Source organism: Camponotus floridanus, unplaced genomic scaffold, assembly GCF_003227725.1.
Source record: "Camponotus floridanus strain SB8 unplaced genomic scaffold, Cflo_v7.5 scaffold22, whole genome shotgun sequence".
NCBI lineage: Eukaryota > Metazoa > Arthropoda > Insecta > Hymenoptera > Formicidae > Camponotus > Camponotus floridanus.
The window spans coordinates 1,801,600-1,817,132 of record NW_020229348.1 but is presented as its reverse complement, the minus strand read 5'-3'; the positions used below and the strand labels follow the sequence as shown (position 1 = coordinate 1,817,132).

At 32.4% G+C, this 15,533-nt stretch overlaps 1 protein-coding gene across 2 annotated transcripts in view; it reads right to left on the bottom strand.

Annotated features, from left to right (window-relative positions):
- Positions 1–15,533, bottom strand: part of LOC105250956 (pikachurin) — an 86,597-nt gene that overhangs the window by 15,791 nt on the left and 55,273 nt on the right. For both annotated transcript variants that reach the window (XM_025408657.1, XM_025408658.1), the window contains exons 6-9: positions 11,688–11,889; positions 9,482–9,626; positions 4,834–5,020; positions 513–652 (exon numbers count right to left, since the gene is read on the bottom strand). In XM_025408657.1, coding sequence (XP_025264442.1) covers positions 513–652; positions 4,834–5,020; positions 9,482–9,626; positions 11,688–11,889 — 674 coding nt within the window. The remainder of the gene's footprint in view (positions 1–512; positions 653–4,833; positions 5,021–9,481; positions 9,627–11,687; positions 11,890–15,533) is intronic.

Sequence of the window (15,533 nt, the reverse complement as noted above, 5' to 3'; positions counted from 1 at the left end):
TGCAAGGCAGCAAAGGTAATTTATTTTTATAACTGTTTTATAATATATTCACATTTTTCAATTAAACACCTTTGCTTATTTTTTGACATGTTTAACAATATAAATTTATGCAATGCTATAATATCTGTAAGAAAAATTATACGTGAATGAAACCCATGCAATTTAAACTTTACATGTGTCTTTAAAAAATGCAAAAAAAAATGATAAATGCAATATACGATAGTGTGCCCATCTATGTCAATTTTAAAACAGATTAAATCAGTATAATTCGCTTATACTGATATCGTATTCTCACAATAAACTGATGAAATCTTTTTCGTTATTTTTAACAAGTGATTTTCTGGCTTTTTAATTTTATCGATTACCGCTAAATTACAGCGCACTGCGGAGGAAATAATACCGCGCAGCGTTATATGAAACCCTAACAAGGGTTCGCATAATATCGCATTCCCTCGTATAAACTCAGTGATATGTTCGTGCGCTTATAATTCCTTTGGAAATGATTCGATTACCTGCAGGTCCACCCGGGTTTCGCAGAGATCGCCCGTGTAGCCGAGCGGGCAGAGACAGACAGCGGTGTCGCCTCCGGTCGTCAGGCATTTTCCACCGTGAGAACACGGCACCTTGCTGCACCTGTCGGCCGTGCACTCCTCTGAAACGACAATAAATCAGGCGATTTAATAAAAGTTCTAGCGGCAGGATGTGAAATCGAGAGTTACACACGCGAGCGAAAATCGGATCGCAGAAGCCGAGACAGAGAAAAAGAGAGGGAACCCGACTCGACTCGATACGAGAGATTTCGACTTGCGCGCGAGATAAAACCAATAAAACCGCTCGACAGACCGTCCTGTTCGATTTATCGGAGCGTAGAAGTATCAATTTCTCTTCCGCCTCATCGTATTTTCGACGGTATCATTTAGCGCGCGCGAGAGCATTGACGGGAGGATTTTTTCGTTCACGACGTCAACGATCGCGATATAGCTTTTCGACGTTGAGTTTTACGATGGGACAGCCTGTCGGAAATATGCCGCATTCTTCTCTTCGTCGCGAAATTTATATATTTAACACTTTCATATATCTAACTCCCAGCAATATTGCGAAACGAATTATTTTAGCTTCTCCGAGAGTTATTTAAATTTTTTACATATTACAATATATAACTCCTCTCTACAAAACAAAAGCGAAACGAAGAATTGAAATCTATTAACTAAAGTTCATTCTTTAGTATTTCATCGCGCAACTCTTGCAAATAATAATTAGAAATGTATATTCATTATCTAAGTAAAATATATAATTTGCATCAACGATCAAGTTGCAACTTGCTATATTACAAGAAGCGCAATAGCGGGAGTGAAATTATTATTAGAAAGATAAAAGTTTGAAAATCGAGTTGATATCAACTTTGTGCCGATGAATGATTCGGACGATTTTTTTGCTTTCTGCCGATTATTCGAGCGCGACGCTCGAAATGCTCGAACTTCCGGAATTTGAAGTTTTCCAATCTAACGGATGTTATCTTTTCATGAGTCTGCCTATATACGGTAAACGTAGACCGAATCGAAAAGTGACGCGAAACTTTCGATTTGACCCGTCTCGTCTGTCTCATGCCACGCCATTGTAACAAATCGATAGTCGCAGACTGAAAATAATAAAGCGAAATAATAACTAAAGGAATAATTTATTTCGCTAATTGATGTTTCACATATTAATGAGACTTTGGATCATTTTACATGCATGTATCAATTCTTTTCACCATATATGACGTTGGTTCTCATTTAGAATTAATAATCTCCGATTAAAGTAAACTTTATTATAAACATGTTTTTGCTTCTTTTATTTTGCAATTTAACGTTTTATTAATTATAAGAGATTATAATTTTAAATATTTATTAAAAATTAATACTTAAATTATATTAAATTATTAAATTTAGAATTAAATCTTTTTCATTAATTCGATTTAATTTTTAAACATTTTTTAAATCCATGATTAAATTAATTGCTAGTATTAAAAAATTTGATTTTTATTTATAAATTTATAGTTTATTACTTTTTAGACATAATATTTAGTTTTACAAATTCTACATATAACACTACACTCAACATGATTGATAAAGATATCTTTTATTTTTTTAAATCTTTTCTTTAACTGGAATTATTCCCTTCAATTTTTTACAGTATTTCTGGAGAGTTGTGTTATATATTTTAAAGTATAAAATAATCACAAAAAAATAATAATTCATTACGAATGTATGTAAATCATGTACGCGTAAATTAAATGGCTCTACATCAATTACCGCAGTTACGCAGATACACATTACATATAAAACATAAATAAAAACAAGTTCCACTCTTGGTAATTAATATTTTATACAATGGTGCCTTGTTAATATAAATTGTAAATATCGTACTGCGTGTGTGCAATATATAACCGATATAACGGTTACTGTCTGTAATTGATTATGCTATATATTTCAATTACTTCTAATGCATTATATTTGTATATCTCTATTTATTATAGGTACAGATATCGATTTCTTATAAACTCGATTCTAAAAAAATATGTAAAACTTGCATCAATAATATGTACTTTTAATGGATAGATATTTCAGAAAGAGAGAATAAATTGTGTATATGTGTGTTTGTGTGTGTGTAAAGAAAACAGAAATATATATTTCGTAAAAATAAAATATTAAATCAATGAAAATTATTCATGCGAAATGTAAGACGTGTTTTTATTTCATTCTTTTATTTTAAAACAAATACTTAATCTGCCTGCAAATATTCTGCATTTGCTTCGTCATCATGTATTAACTTATTAGCATACAAATTTTTATCGTTTATTAATATCTGTTGGACGATTGATTCGAGTATACGATCGATTGCAAAATATGTAAATTATATTTCGCATATATTAAGAATAATGACTCTCTCGATGTTACAAAATTGAGATAACATTTGACTGGTTACATCGTGATATAAATACTAGGCAGATGTCCATTACTCAGAGGTAATTAATGCAACATACATGAAGCAGCTGTTGAATATAGCCAGACCTAAACGACTTCCTCCAAATGTTGACAATTAATTACCGACACTCCAGTAGCGATAACGATAATTATTACTTGTGCGATAATCAACTTTGTCCGATGACGTAGTGATTTCTCCTTTCGCTCTTCTTACAAACGAGTAAAATCATCCTATGATTGTATCTCAGTTGCCGATATAATTAAACAGAGCTTTCAAATATCGCACAATTTCAACTTTTTTCTCCAACAAGAAAAGTTCGACAAACCGTAAATTAAAAAAAATTTGAAACTACATACGCGCGCGCGGCTATAAAGTAATACAATCCTGCTACAGAACAATTTTTCGTTACGGGTAAAAAAAAAAAACGATATTAAAAAGAGAGCAAACATCCTTTTAACTTTACAACAATTGTTTGAATATATTCTATTCTGTTCGAGAATATATTAAAGATGATGAAAAGAGTTAAATAAAAATTGCTCTTATATTTTTATGACATATAAAATAGAAGTGTGTAATAAACCATTCAAAAAATTCAATATTTGATATGAAAAGATTACTCTTTTTATATTTCTATCGGATATTTAATTTCGATGATGTTATAGAAATCATAAAGGTATTTTTTTTTTAGAAAATTGTGCTGCCTTTAAGAAACGTTATTTATTCGCTAAGAATATATAATAAGACTGAATTATATCGTGCTTTATATTTCTAACACAAAGTGTCATTTTCTTTAATTACAGATAGCCTAATATGTTCTATTAAATCTTTAAAATAGTTTTTTTATTTTTATTTTTCCTTTTTATTGAATCCTTTTTATAGAATCAATCTTTTTATTTCTATATTTTTATTTCTCGTAAAATTTTATTATTATCTGCGACACATAAGCACATTATATTGACATCTATTTTAATAAAATGTAGAATCGTTTTTCAACAAGTGAGAAAAGCTCGTTATATATATTTTTGTCACATCTATTTAGACGAATAATTTTACACAACATTGATTTTTTCTCATAAGAAATCACTTGTCGGAAATAAAAAATTAAATGAAATTCAATACAAAACAAATTGGAGTACGTCATTTATTGTCTTGCAAACAACAAAATAATAAAGTGACTCGTAATAAGTAACTATAAATGCATAAAAAAAATTATTATTATTTACGTTCTCTCGTGCGACAACTATAAAGTTGACGTAAAGTCAGGCGCTAAAATATTTGAAACAATAATGATTATAAGCTATAATTAACCTTCTTAGTTATGGCATATTCGGCACTACGGGATATCCAAATTAACAACTATATCGACAAACGGACAACAGGTGTCACATGAATTTAGGTGGCAAATCCTCCGACGCCCGCTCGATTTAACTCTGAATATATTCTCCGTTTTCTTTTTTTTTACTTGAGGTGAGAAGCGAATTCCCCAAGTAGTTCGAAGTCCCAAGCGCGTCTCGGCATTTAACTCGCCGAAAGATATAATTGTAATTAACCAGATTACAACCTTATATAAAGCGTTATGTGTCGCATGTATATAAAGCAATATACATTAAATGTAAAAAAAAGGAAAACTGCAGACTACATCTAATTATTTACGTAAAAACTAAACATCTTGATTGTATAATCGTTGGAATGATTAAAGCTTTCTGGAATCACTGATTTTATGAGAATAAAATATGCGCGATTAAGATATATAGAACTAAGATATATAGAAGATTAAGATATATAGAATTGTCATCGAAATTATTCAATATCTAGGAAAGTTCGACTCGGCGGAAACCGGATGCTGCACCGTGATTCTATACTTACCAACGTCAAATCCGTTGGCAGCGTCACCCTGCGGGGCCAATGGGAAACGATAGTGATGCTCGTTCGCCTCCAAATGCCGGATGCAGCCCTTAAATCCGGTCCTCACCGGAAGTCGCTCCAAACCGGTCGTGTTTCCGGGTCCGCCGACGAAGAGCGGCTCGCGGAACGTAATTCTCGAGAATAATCCCTGGAATTGAGAAGCCAGAATTCTCTAGTTACACGTATGCAGAGCTGTAGCATAACATGCTGGCAGCGCAATTGCGGCCACCTGATTAATGCATGAAATATACTTGGCATATGAATGCAACATTGGCTATTTCTTTGTATATTTCTAAATCGAAAAAACAAAAAACTAATAAAATAGTAAAACTGTTTCTTTTTCTCTCATACAAAATTTTATTATTTAAAAATTTAATTCACATTTTTTGTTGTATTAATTCTGATATAATAATGGAATATCTTAAAAATAAAGATATCTGTGTGTAGCGAATTTGTTGAAAAGTCTAATCAAATAACCACGTTGTGATTCAAACCAGTCGCAAAGCGAACAAATGAAAATTTAAAGCCGGCGGCTACAATGCAGTTATTGCGGAAGAAGCACGGAAGAGCGACGTGAAATAGGAAATTCCTCCATGTCTCTTAAAATCTGTGCTACTTTCGTGTCGCGCATTTTTCACATTCTCTATCTCATATTGGACGACAAACTATGCCCATTGTCAGCCAATACATAATGTCGTTTTATCGTGCATTTTGTATTCAAGTACGCGCGCAATCATAGGTTTCCTTTCAAGGAAATTCCTCAAATCGAACGAGAAAATTGCGCGCGGTCATGAAGGCGTTGCTAACCAGCTTCACTTTAGTTTTTTACTCACTTCCTTTTCCAAAGCGATGAGAATGTGGCAAGAAAAAAGGGAGGAAGATGAAGAAATAAAGAGAAAGAGAGAGAGAGAGAGAGAGAGAGAGAGAGAGAGAGAGAGAGAGAGAGAGAGAGAGAGAGAGAGAGAGAGAGAGAGAGAGAGAGAGAGAAAGAGACAGAGAGGGAGAGAGAGAGCTGGAGAGAATAGAAAATAGTGGAGAGGTCAGGGGTGGCTTCTCTAATTACGATGCTGTCGTTAGGACACCAAGTGCTTAATGGCACTCTAGGATAAAGTGGGCTTGAAACGCGAAGCCATTTGCGATGCTGCCCGATTTTAAAGGTAATTAAACCTAACCTGGGAAAAACAGATGGGTTGAGAACCAGCCGATAATTCCTCGTTATCATACTGCTATCCTGAGCGCCCGTGAGACTCGTTGAAGAAAGAGTATTGGCGGAAAAAATAGATGACATTTATCGACTTGCTCTGATATTTAGTATTCTCGGTGTTGGTTGCTGAGTTCGAAATTTGCTCGATTATATATAATATAAATATGTTTTCCATGTTTATATATTTGTTTACATTACGATTAGAAAAATTATAAAAAATTTATAATTTAATTAATTTTTAAGAATTTTATAATTTTAAAAAAGAATTTTTAACATTGGAAGAATTTTATAATTTCCCAATCAATTAAAAATAGATTCAGCAAAAATAAATAAAATATGTAGAAGAAATTTTTTTTTTCGTATAAAAAGACTTTATTTTTAAAATAAAATTAACTTTGAAATTTAGAAAATTAGTAACACATATTTTATGCTTTTTGTGTTATGCGAGAGCTTGGAGCACAAGAAATCACTTGTTTTCAGTTGTATTATGTTTTTTAACTTACTCTGAGATGCCTGTTCTTATCCATAAAAGTATATTACTTAAGATCAGTGTTCATCTAAGAACTTTGCAAATTAGTGATCTAGTTGTTCATAAGTATCTCTGAAAGACTATCCGTTATCATCAGTGTAAAAAGGCTCTGCAAGTTTCGCTTACACTTCTGATCCTTCGTCCTGACGCTGCATCTCATTTGCAAAATAACAAGGCAAACGAGCATCGTAGTATCACGAGTAAGCGATGCAAACCAAATTAAGAAAAAAGGAACAAAAAGTGCGCATAATACAAGTGTTGCGAATACGATTAAAACAGGGAGCGAACTAGTTAACAATAAGATTCACAAATTTATTTGCAAAACAACTCCGACAACCTCGCTTTACACATCAAAGAACATTATACTGCGTTTGCATTAAAAAGAAGTCACGTTATCTTGCACGTTGATGCATTATAAATTAAATCGTCGACTCTTAATTAAGCTCAATTTTGTTAGACTTTCAAAATATGAATTTTGTAACCAAATTCTAAATATATCGAAAAAAATTAAATTATTATTTATGTATGTATGATTTGTGAAATTGTGTATATTAATCGGCACACGATTATATTGATTCTGACATAAATGGTATAAATAAAAATTAATTATTGCATTATATTGTATTATATCGTTAAACTATTATGCAAATACAAGTATATGTGCGTGTGTATTTAATGCATAATTTTAAAAGGTAATAAAAAGTACTTCAATAAATATAATCAATTATCGAAATCTTGCAGCCTATAAATTACGTTCAATAATATGTGTAAAATCACTGAGTCAATAATAATTATCATTTCTCTTTCTTTGTTTCTTCTCTTTTATATTTGTAAAATAATTATTTTTATTTAATGGACAATGATATCGCGTATACTCATGTTATATAATCGATATAATCGCATAAATTATTCAATTTGAAGAAAATACAATTACCACTTTTTATTTTTTACATATAAATTGTGATAATACTGATAATATCAATATTAATAATTCTAATCGTTAATATTTTTTGTAAATATTTAGAAAATTAGAATAATTTTGTCTCTCGAAATAGTATAAGAATAAAACATTAAAATTTTTTAAATTTAAACAACTCTAGAATATTTTTGTTCCTCTGCTGATCGATTTTTAGTATATATTTAGATGCAGAAATAATTAAAGCATTCTTGCAACTGTTAAAATTCTGTCAAAGTTATGTTTTTATCATGCGAATTTTTAAATCGCTCTATCTTAATAAAGTTCAAACGAGCAATCGAGGTCAATCGATTGGGTCGTATTAATATGGGAAAGAGCAAAATCGATAGATGATTACGTGGCCGGAAGTACCTTATTCAGACAAGTTTTACGGGCAATAGCACTTTTTTTTGATTAGATTGATCGAAGAAGGTGCGGTCTAGTTCCAGGGTGTGGTTCTCCGCTTTTAACCTCCGCCATCTGTCTCGATATATCTCATCGTTCGTACTCTTTTAGCTTCTTACGTCACCATCACATTTTCTAGATATTTCACCAGATATTCTATTTTCTCCTGATTATTTTCGCACAAAAGATTTCATTATTAATGCATTTAATCACAAATTTTTCCACCAATTTACCGCTTCCTTTTTAACAAGAATGTCAATTCATTAATGTTAATTTCCCAATTTTTTTACGTAAATATTTTTCTAGCTAAGTTCTAAATTTCATTTATCTTTTTTTATCATTTTTAATTCTTAAAGTCTATTTAAAATTCCACCAGGAAGATTGAGAAAATTGAAATTCTTTTCAAAAAAAAGAAAATTAAAATTCTTTTAAAAAATAATATTGAAATTATATATATATAAATGTTAAAAAAAGTGAAAATTGCGACAATAATAAATTGCAACTCCTTTTCAAAGTACGCCCTTCGTTTCTTATCTCTTGTGATATCTAGGGCAGTGAAAATATAGAGAATTTCTCATGCGGAGCTTTTGTAGCTTCTACAACAAAATGAGAATTTTCAAGAAAGTTGAAGTTTTGTTGCGGTAACATTGTGTAACGTTTTAGTACATATCGATATAATCCGCGACGAAGTTTGCACGCAAAATAAAAAAAATAAGAATCAAAAATTTTGCGCAACCTATATGGAATTCTTCGAAAAGAAGTTTCGCTATATAAGAACGTTTCTTCAATTCCCGGACTACATTCTCTCATTAAAGTTTCCGGAAAGTTTCTGTGAGATACAACAGCGTTTAATGCTGGTTCCATCTCAGCGCTATTAAACTTTTCGGAAGTGAATCTTTCGCATCGAATGAAAAACAATTTTATTTTACTACAGTTGGTCGTAAGCATTAATGGCTTTCGAATCAAAATAAGGACCATTATTTGCATACGATGTTATCTGCATTTGCATTTTTTTCATCTGTGTGCTTTTACGGATTATAACTTCGTCTATTTTAATCGTCTAATTCATCGTCTAATTTATCATTTGCTAGTAATTAAATATCACTTTGAGAAAATTGACGTTTTAAATCAAATTTTATTTAAAGAAATGAAATGCTTATTTGTCGCTATGAGTTACCGCAACGAATTATCACAAGCAATTGACTTCAATTCCTTATTGCGCCGTTACATAAAACATTGGAAATTTTCGAGGGAGACGAACGAGTGTCGCGAATATCTCGAGAATTCGAATAAACTCATAGATAATCCCGATAATATACGTTCCGCCTCGCTAAGGAATATCGATCACCTCATTTGCAGTACATACACATATACACACACAAGCGCGTATATATTGTAATATATATATATATATATATATATATATATATATCTGTGTATACACACACATACACATAAATACGGGAAATAATATCCAAGATCTGGCCTTGATGGAAATAAAGTGAAGTGCCCTCACCTTCGATCGTCCCTCCACCCTTTTCTCCTGATTCAGCTGGATCCAGGCGTCCCATCGATGTCTGTAGACACTCAGAGTGTTCCACTCATTCAGCTTCACCGTTTCCGTGCTCCTGACCGTACCCACACCGCTGCCGCAGTCGAACCTTAACCGCAGAAAATACAAGGACGATGTTAATCGATTCGGAATGTCAGGCACGTCGTGAAATATCAGGCATTGTCGAAGTGCAATTCATAACCATGTTCTTTTGATACATTGCCGCGTGCGGCAGAATTTAATCGCAGTAAGACAGTGCGAAAAAGGAAAACTCGTGCAATTAAATTACAAATTTAATTTTCTCTGTATTTTTGCAAATGAGTGATTGCGAGAAAGAACAGTTTATTCAAAAAACGTTGCAAATGAATTTGCTCTACTGCGATATTTTTTGTTCTTTTTTTTATTTTTGTATAAACACTTTATTTTATTTTTGTATAAACACAGTTCGTATGTAGAAAAGATTATTGAAAAACCAGTTTAATTTACTTTAATTAATTTGCTAAATGCAATGATAAATAGTTCCCTCTCTCTTTCTTAATATCATAATGGATGATGCATCCTCGTACGTTCACGATAAGAAAGAATATGACCGATGTTCAATAATACGTCTACGGTTGATAAAGTATTACTGGTGTCGCTGCCGATGTAATCAATATGGAAATCATCGTCGACATCCGGTAATCCATTCGCGATCATCGCGAAAGTAATCCGCTGATACGTAAGCGCACAGTAATGCTCTTCGTTCAGTTAATCGAACGACAAATCCACATGGCTAATCATTTAGCGTTCGATTAATGAATTGTGGAAACGAATCTGGGAAACAGTGGACGACTATCGGCTGGTATTACTGAATAAATTACGCGATGCGTTTGATGAATGTGTCTATGAATTTGATATTCGATCTATGATTCAAATTTCCGTTATTCTGATCGCACTGCTAAATTTCAATAGAAATTATCATGAAAATTCATTCTCGATGCTTCTTTCCATTTTTTTAATAATTGCTACTGTTATTTTGTGTGAAACGTTTTTATTTGTCATATAAACATTTTTATTTATTATACTTGTATTTAGAAAACATATTTATATGATAATTCAACAATTTTTGCTGTTAAATAGAAAGATTTTTTTTAAATTTTTAATAATTCTCGATATCCTTTATAAGAAAATTACAATAAAAACATGTTTATTTAACTAAATATTTAAATAAACACATCTCTGTTGCAAGTTTGTCATAAAGAATACTGAGAATTATTAAAAATTAAAAAAAAAAATTCTATTTGATATGTAAATAATTTTTTCAGGGAACACTACTACATGTATAATATCGCAGAAGCATCGATACAATATTACAAATGTCATATGGCGACATAACACTTCACAACGCGTACTTATGCAAGCGCGAAACTTTATATAGTGCGTTATAAAATAAATCCTACGGCGTCGTTTTCACGGCGAAAAAGTTTTTCCGTCGGGATGGCGCAAAATGCCGTAAAAAAGAAGGTGTGGAGCAGGATCAGAGTATATTGCAAAAGGCAAACTTTCAGTTTTTGCGCCGCGCCCATAAATCGTACCTACGCGGTCTCCATTAAGTTACGGCTTATTAACCTGTAAACGAAAAATTAGTCCCGGCATGGAATGTTTAATTAATGACCACGTCAAACTCACGGCGAAGTCTCCGAAATTATGACGCCAAAGTATTTTATAAAATGTCTCCCATGTAACTTTATATTCAATACCCCTGCTCCTTGACGTGGGATAAAAAAAATCGATAAATTTCATTCTCGAGACTATTTAAGGAGTTTGCGCTCGTAAAATCCTTCTCGCCGATGTTTACGATCTCTTCTCTTAATTTTTTAATTAATACTCTGATCTTATTCTCGCCTTTTTTATTAATTTAACTCGCTTTCAGAAAATTTGTTATCCGTATCTCTTCTATAATACATATTAATTTTATACATATTTATTTTATTAATGCATTTCGTTATAAATGTTAATCAAATATTTTTTTCTTGCATATACTTGTTCGAATAAACATTTTAATATAAATATCAACTCAATTATTCTAATTTAGATTGAAACGTTGATAATATATTAATCAAACTCCTCGTCAAACTTCTTGAATCGATAGTTAGTAATAATAATGATAGTAAATAAACAATACAAATACCTGAATTCGATAAAGCCATGATGAAGTATCAAAGCCATAAAATCACCCTGAAGATCATCTCGTTCTCCCGCCAATAGAAGCACCCCATCCCACGCTTCGGGCCGAAATTCCAGCTCCAATTGCACGTGTTTGTAAGCGGCTCTTAAGGCAGGAAAAGCCAGCCAGCCTGATCCAGTAAAACGCGGCGATCTCACTTCAGCCTCTGAAACGCAACATTACCTAAGGGTCTTTTTACTGATTTAACGGAATTTGTTTGAACTTTGTTAATTTGTTTCCGGCTTAAATTAGCAACAATATATTTACAGTATCAAGTAATTTGCAAAGATATGGCAAGAATTTAATGAATAAATTTTTATGATAATTATAAAATAATAAAGAAATCGATATGCGCTGAAATACACATCATTCATAGAAAATAGATTTTATAAAATGTATTAAAAAATTCTTTTCTTTATCAAACTTTCATCATATTTTGCTATATCTTTAAAAGTATGCACTGAGTAGAAATAATGTTATTTTAATTCGCATTTTATAAAAATGTACTTCTTATGTATCTCGTTTTCATTATTTATTAGAATTATTTTTCATAAAAATGTTATTAAGATAAAGGAAGATATAACACAAAAAATGTATTAACTATATAAATAACAATTTTACATAATATGCAAGTGCATGTATGCAAGATGATTTCATAAAATTTGTCACTATTTTATAATACAAAATAATAAGTTTGAGAATTTCCAATACACTCATGGTGCCTCAGCGTATTAATATCCGCCAAAAATATTATTTTTCGTGACGCTATTAGAAAAGCGCCACTTTAACGTATACATTTTTCAAAACGCATCACGAAATAATCTCGAAAAGTATGTGCAATTCGTAGTTGAGAGACGTGCGAATGGTTAACATGCCGGTATCGTCGACCACTTTCGGAGGTTATGGGGGAAGGGAAAAGAGCGGAAAATCGAGAATTCCGGCCGCACACGAGGCTTCCATGGAACGTCCCTTCACTCCCACAATCTACAACCTCGTATCAATCACGTGAGTGTGCCGCAGGATGTACCCGTAGGAAGACGACCCTACCGAGCACGTGAGTGTAAGGGTGACGATAAATCAGGCCGGACCAGAAGAATAGAAAAAGTTGCACCCGTGGGGCCTGGAAATGGAATTCCAGTTCTTGATAGCGTCAGAAATCCTCGACACTATCATGTAACAAAGCGCCGCTCAACCGGCGGAATCGTATACGCAATTACAAATCGGTGATATCGAAAAGACATAGGGAATTTATCGGACATTGACATGTTGCAACGGCGGAGAGGAAATATCTCCGATCGATTGGTTTACTATACCGTAAAATCGATTTGACCCATATATTTTACGGCGTATTGCTTGTCTAGACTATTTGTTATCATACGAAATTGTAGCATGTTATAATTTATGTATTTTTCACGTGTGTGTTAAAAAATTTTCCAATCAAAATTATTAATCACAATAAATTTAAAATCATATATTTTAATTTTAATTAAGTGATATATATGTATAAATATATAAATATGTAAAATATATATATAAATATATAAGCTAAATAAATATATAAGCTATATCTATAAATAAAATTACATGTATTACGATATAAATATACAATTAATTATTTTCAACCGTTAAATTTTATATGCACGCAGCTGAACATGAACAGCTGTGCTGAGTGCTAATATGAAGTAACTGCATGATATAAAATTATAATTAGATTTGGTTATATAATCTATTCTAATTTATGTGTTCACACTATAAAATATAATAAAGTATCCAACCAACCATTGAGAAATATTCCGTAAATTGCTACATCCGCACTTGAATAACTGAGTTGCAAGACTATATATTCCTCGCAGTAGAACAAGTACATCGCAAGCAGACCGTAGATTCGACTCTCACAGTAGAGTAAGTAAATTATAGCCGGACCATATATTTCTTCCTACTAGTAGAACAAGTACATTATATTCCCGAACCAATATAATCCGCTTTTCGATTACACATTCACAGCATTCCAATATGCTTAGAATTCACTAGTTAGTATCGTAGCTATAAAATCACACGTATATAAGTGCACTTTTTCGTCATTTTATAGTGATAACGAAATTTATACAAATAAGATAAAAGAAATCAATATTGATACGCGCGTGGTTATAATACAAATAATAAATAAATATAATAGATAAAATATTATTTGTTAAAAAATACATAATATTGTTAATATAATGTCAATGTTGAAGGCAAAACAAACGATATACTCGATAAATGCATTTAAATAAATTACAAGGTGATACAGAAGAGGTACATTGGTGTCTCACATTAGCAGCGAATTTCGTTCTATCGGGCTTTTTTCACTTTGTACCTTGGTTTTTTTCGCGGTCTGTGTACACTGAGAGGCGTTTAAGATGTGTACATGAGTTAAATGAGTTACTTTATCGCCGCGGGATGCAAAAGGCAAAGAGTTCCCATTGATTAAAATCGGACATCCCAAAGTTATCGTCTCTGACGTTCGCATCGCGCTCGGCTTAAAGTGGGAAACGAACTTCCGGGAACGCGGAAAACAACGTTCCCGCCGCCTGCGGTTCAGCGAGGCGGGTAAACTCGAACGAGCCGAGAGCGATCGGGAGCGACGACGACCAGTTCGAAAAGAGAGAAGGCTACGATCGTAATTCGTTTCCCGCGGCGGCCTGATTGATCGTTTCGCTATTCGAGGCGTGCCTTTATGCAAATTAAGCGGATCAAAAGACTCCCGCGGTAGAGTTTCCATCCGGGCCTCGCAAAGTGGACGTTACCGAACGTCGGTCCTCTCGATGTGCCGTCCCGCATAACGCGAATGCTAATGAAAGTCGTTTCTTCACTGTTAAAAATTCTGACAAGCGTATATATAGCTCTCTGTCGTACGTTAATACGCCACAAATCCCTCGCCGCCTGCAATTTTTATTAAAGAACTATTACGTGGAAGTTTCGCATTAAAATCTTCATTAGAGAAAAGAGGAAAAAAGAGAGAGAAGAGTAGAGAGATAATAGAAGATGGAGATTACGATTGTCAGAAATGTTAGCGCGGTTCCAAAATGTATTTTCGAGCATTATGTGGATTACACATGAGCCATAATGTAAATCTACGATTTTGTTTTATTTTTTTTTTTTTAATATTTTTCATAATTCTTGTTTGCTTTTTTTATTGTTTTCAATGTTTTATTAAATGTTGTAATAAAAAAAGTTATTTGCTTAATAAAAGTTATTTGCAGTATTCTCTAATATTGCAAATAAACGCGAACAACGTATCGTACAACTATCATTGAAACATAATTAAAAAATGACAATTTACATTAAAAAATAGAAAATATCGACATTTGCAAGATAAGTACTTTTTACACATCATTTTATGTTTCTATTGTATTTTTCATTATATATACATATATATGTACATATATGAATAACACGAGCACATAAGATATAAATATAAACTTTATGATAATAATTTATGGAATAGAGAGAAATAAAGCTAGTTATAGTTCGTGCGTGTGCGTGGTCATACGTGTATGCGAAATCATAATATACATGTAGAAATACATATATCGATTACATTGACGTGTTGTGGAATGGTTACACGATTCGAATTATTGCGTTTTAATGTCGTAAAGTTTAAGCTCTTCGTATCCGCAAATGTTTCATGTTAATTCCATATGATTTTGACAATTAATAGAGATTCGATTCGGCGGTGACATAGACATCCCGTCCCCCTAACATACGAATCATATGTCAAATCAGTGGTACACGTTACAAACATATGCCAGCCATTTTCTCCGGGACATT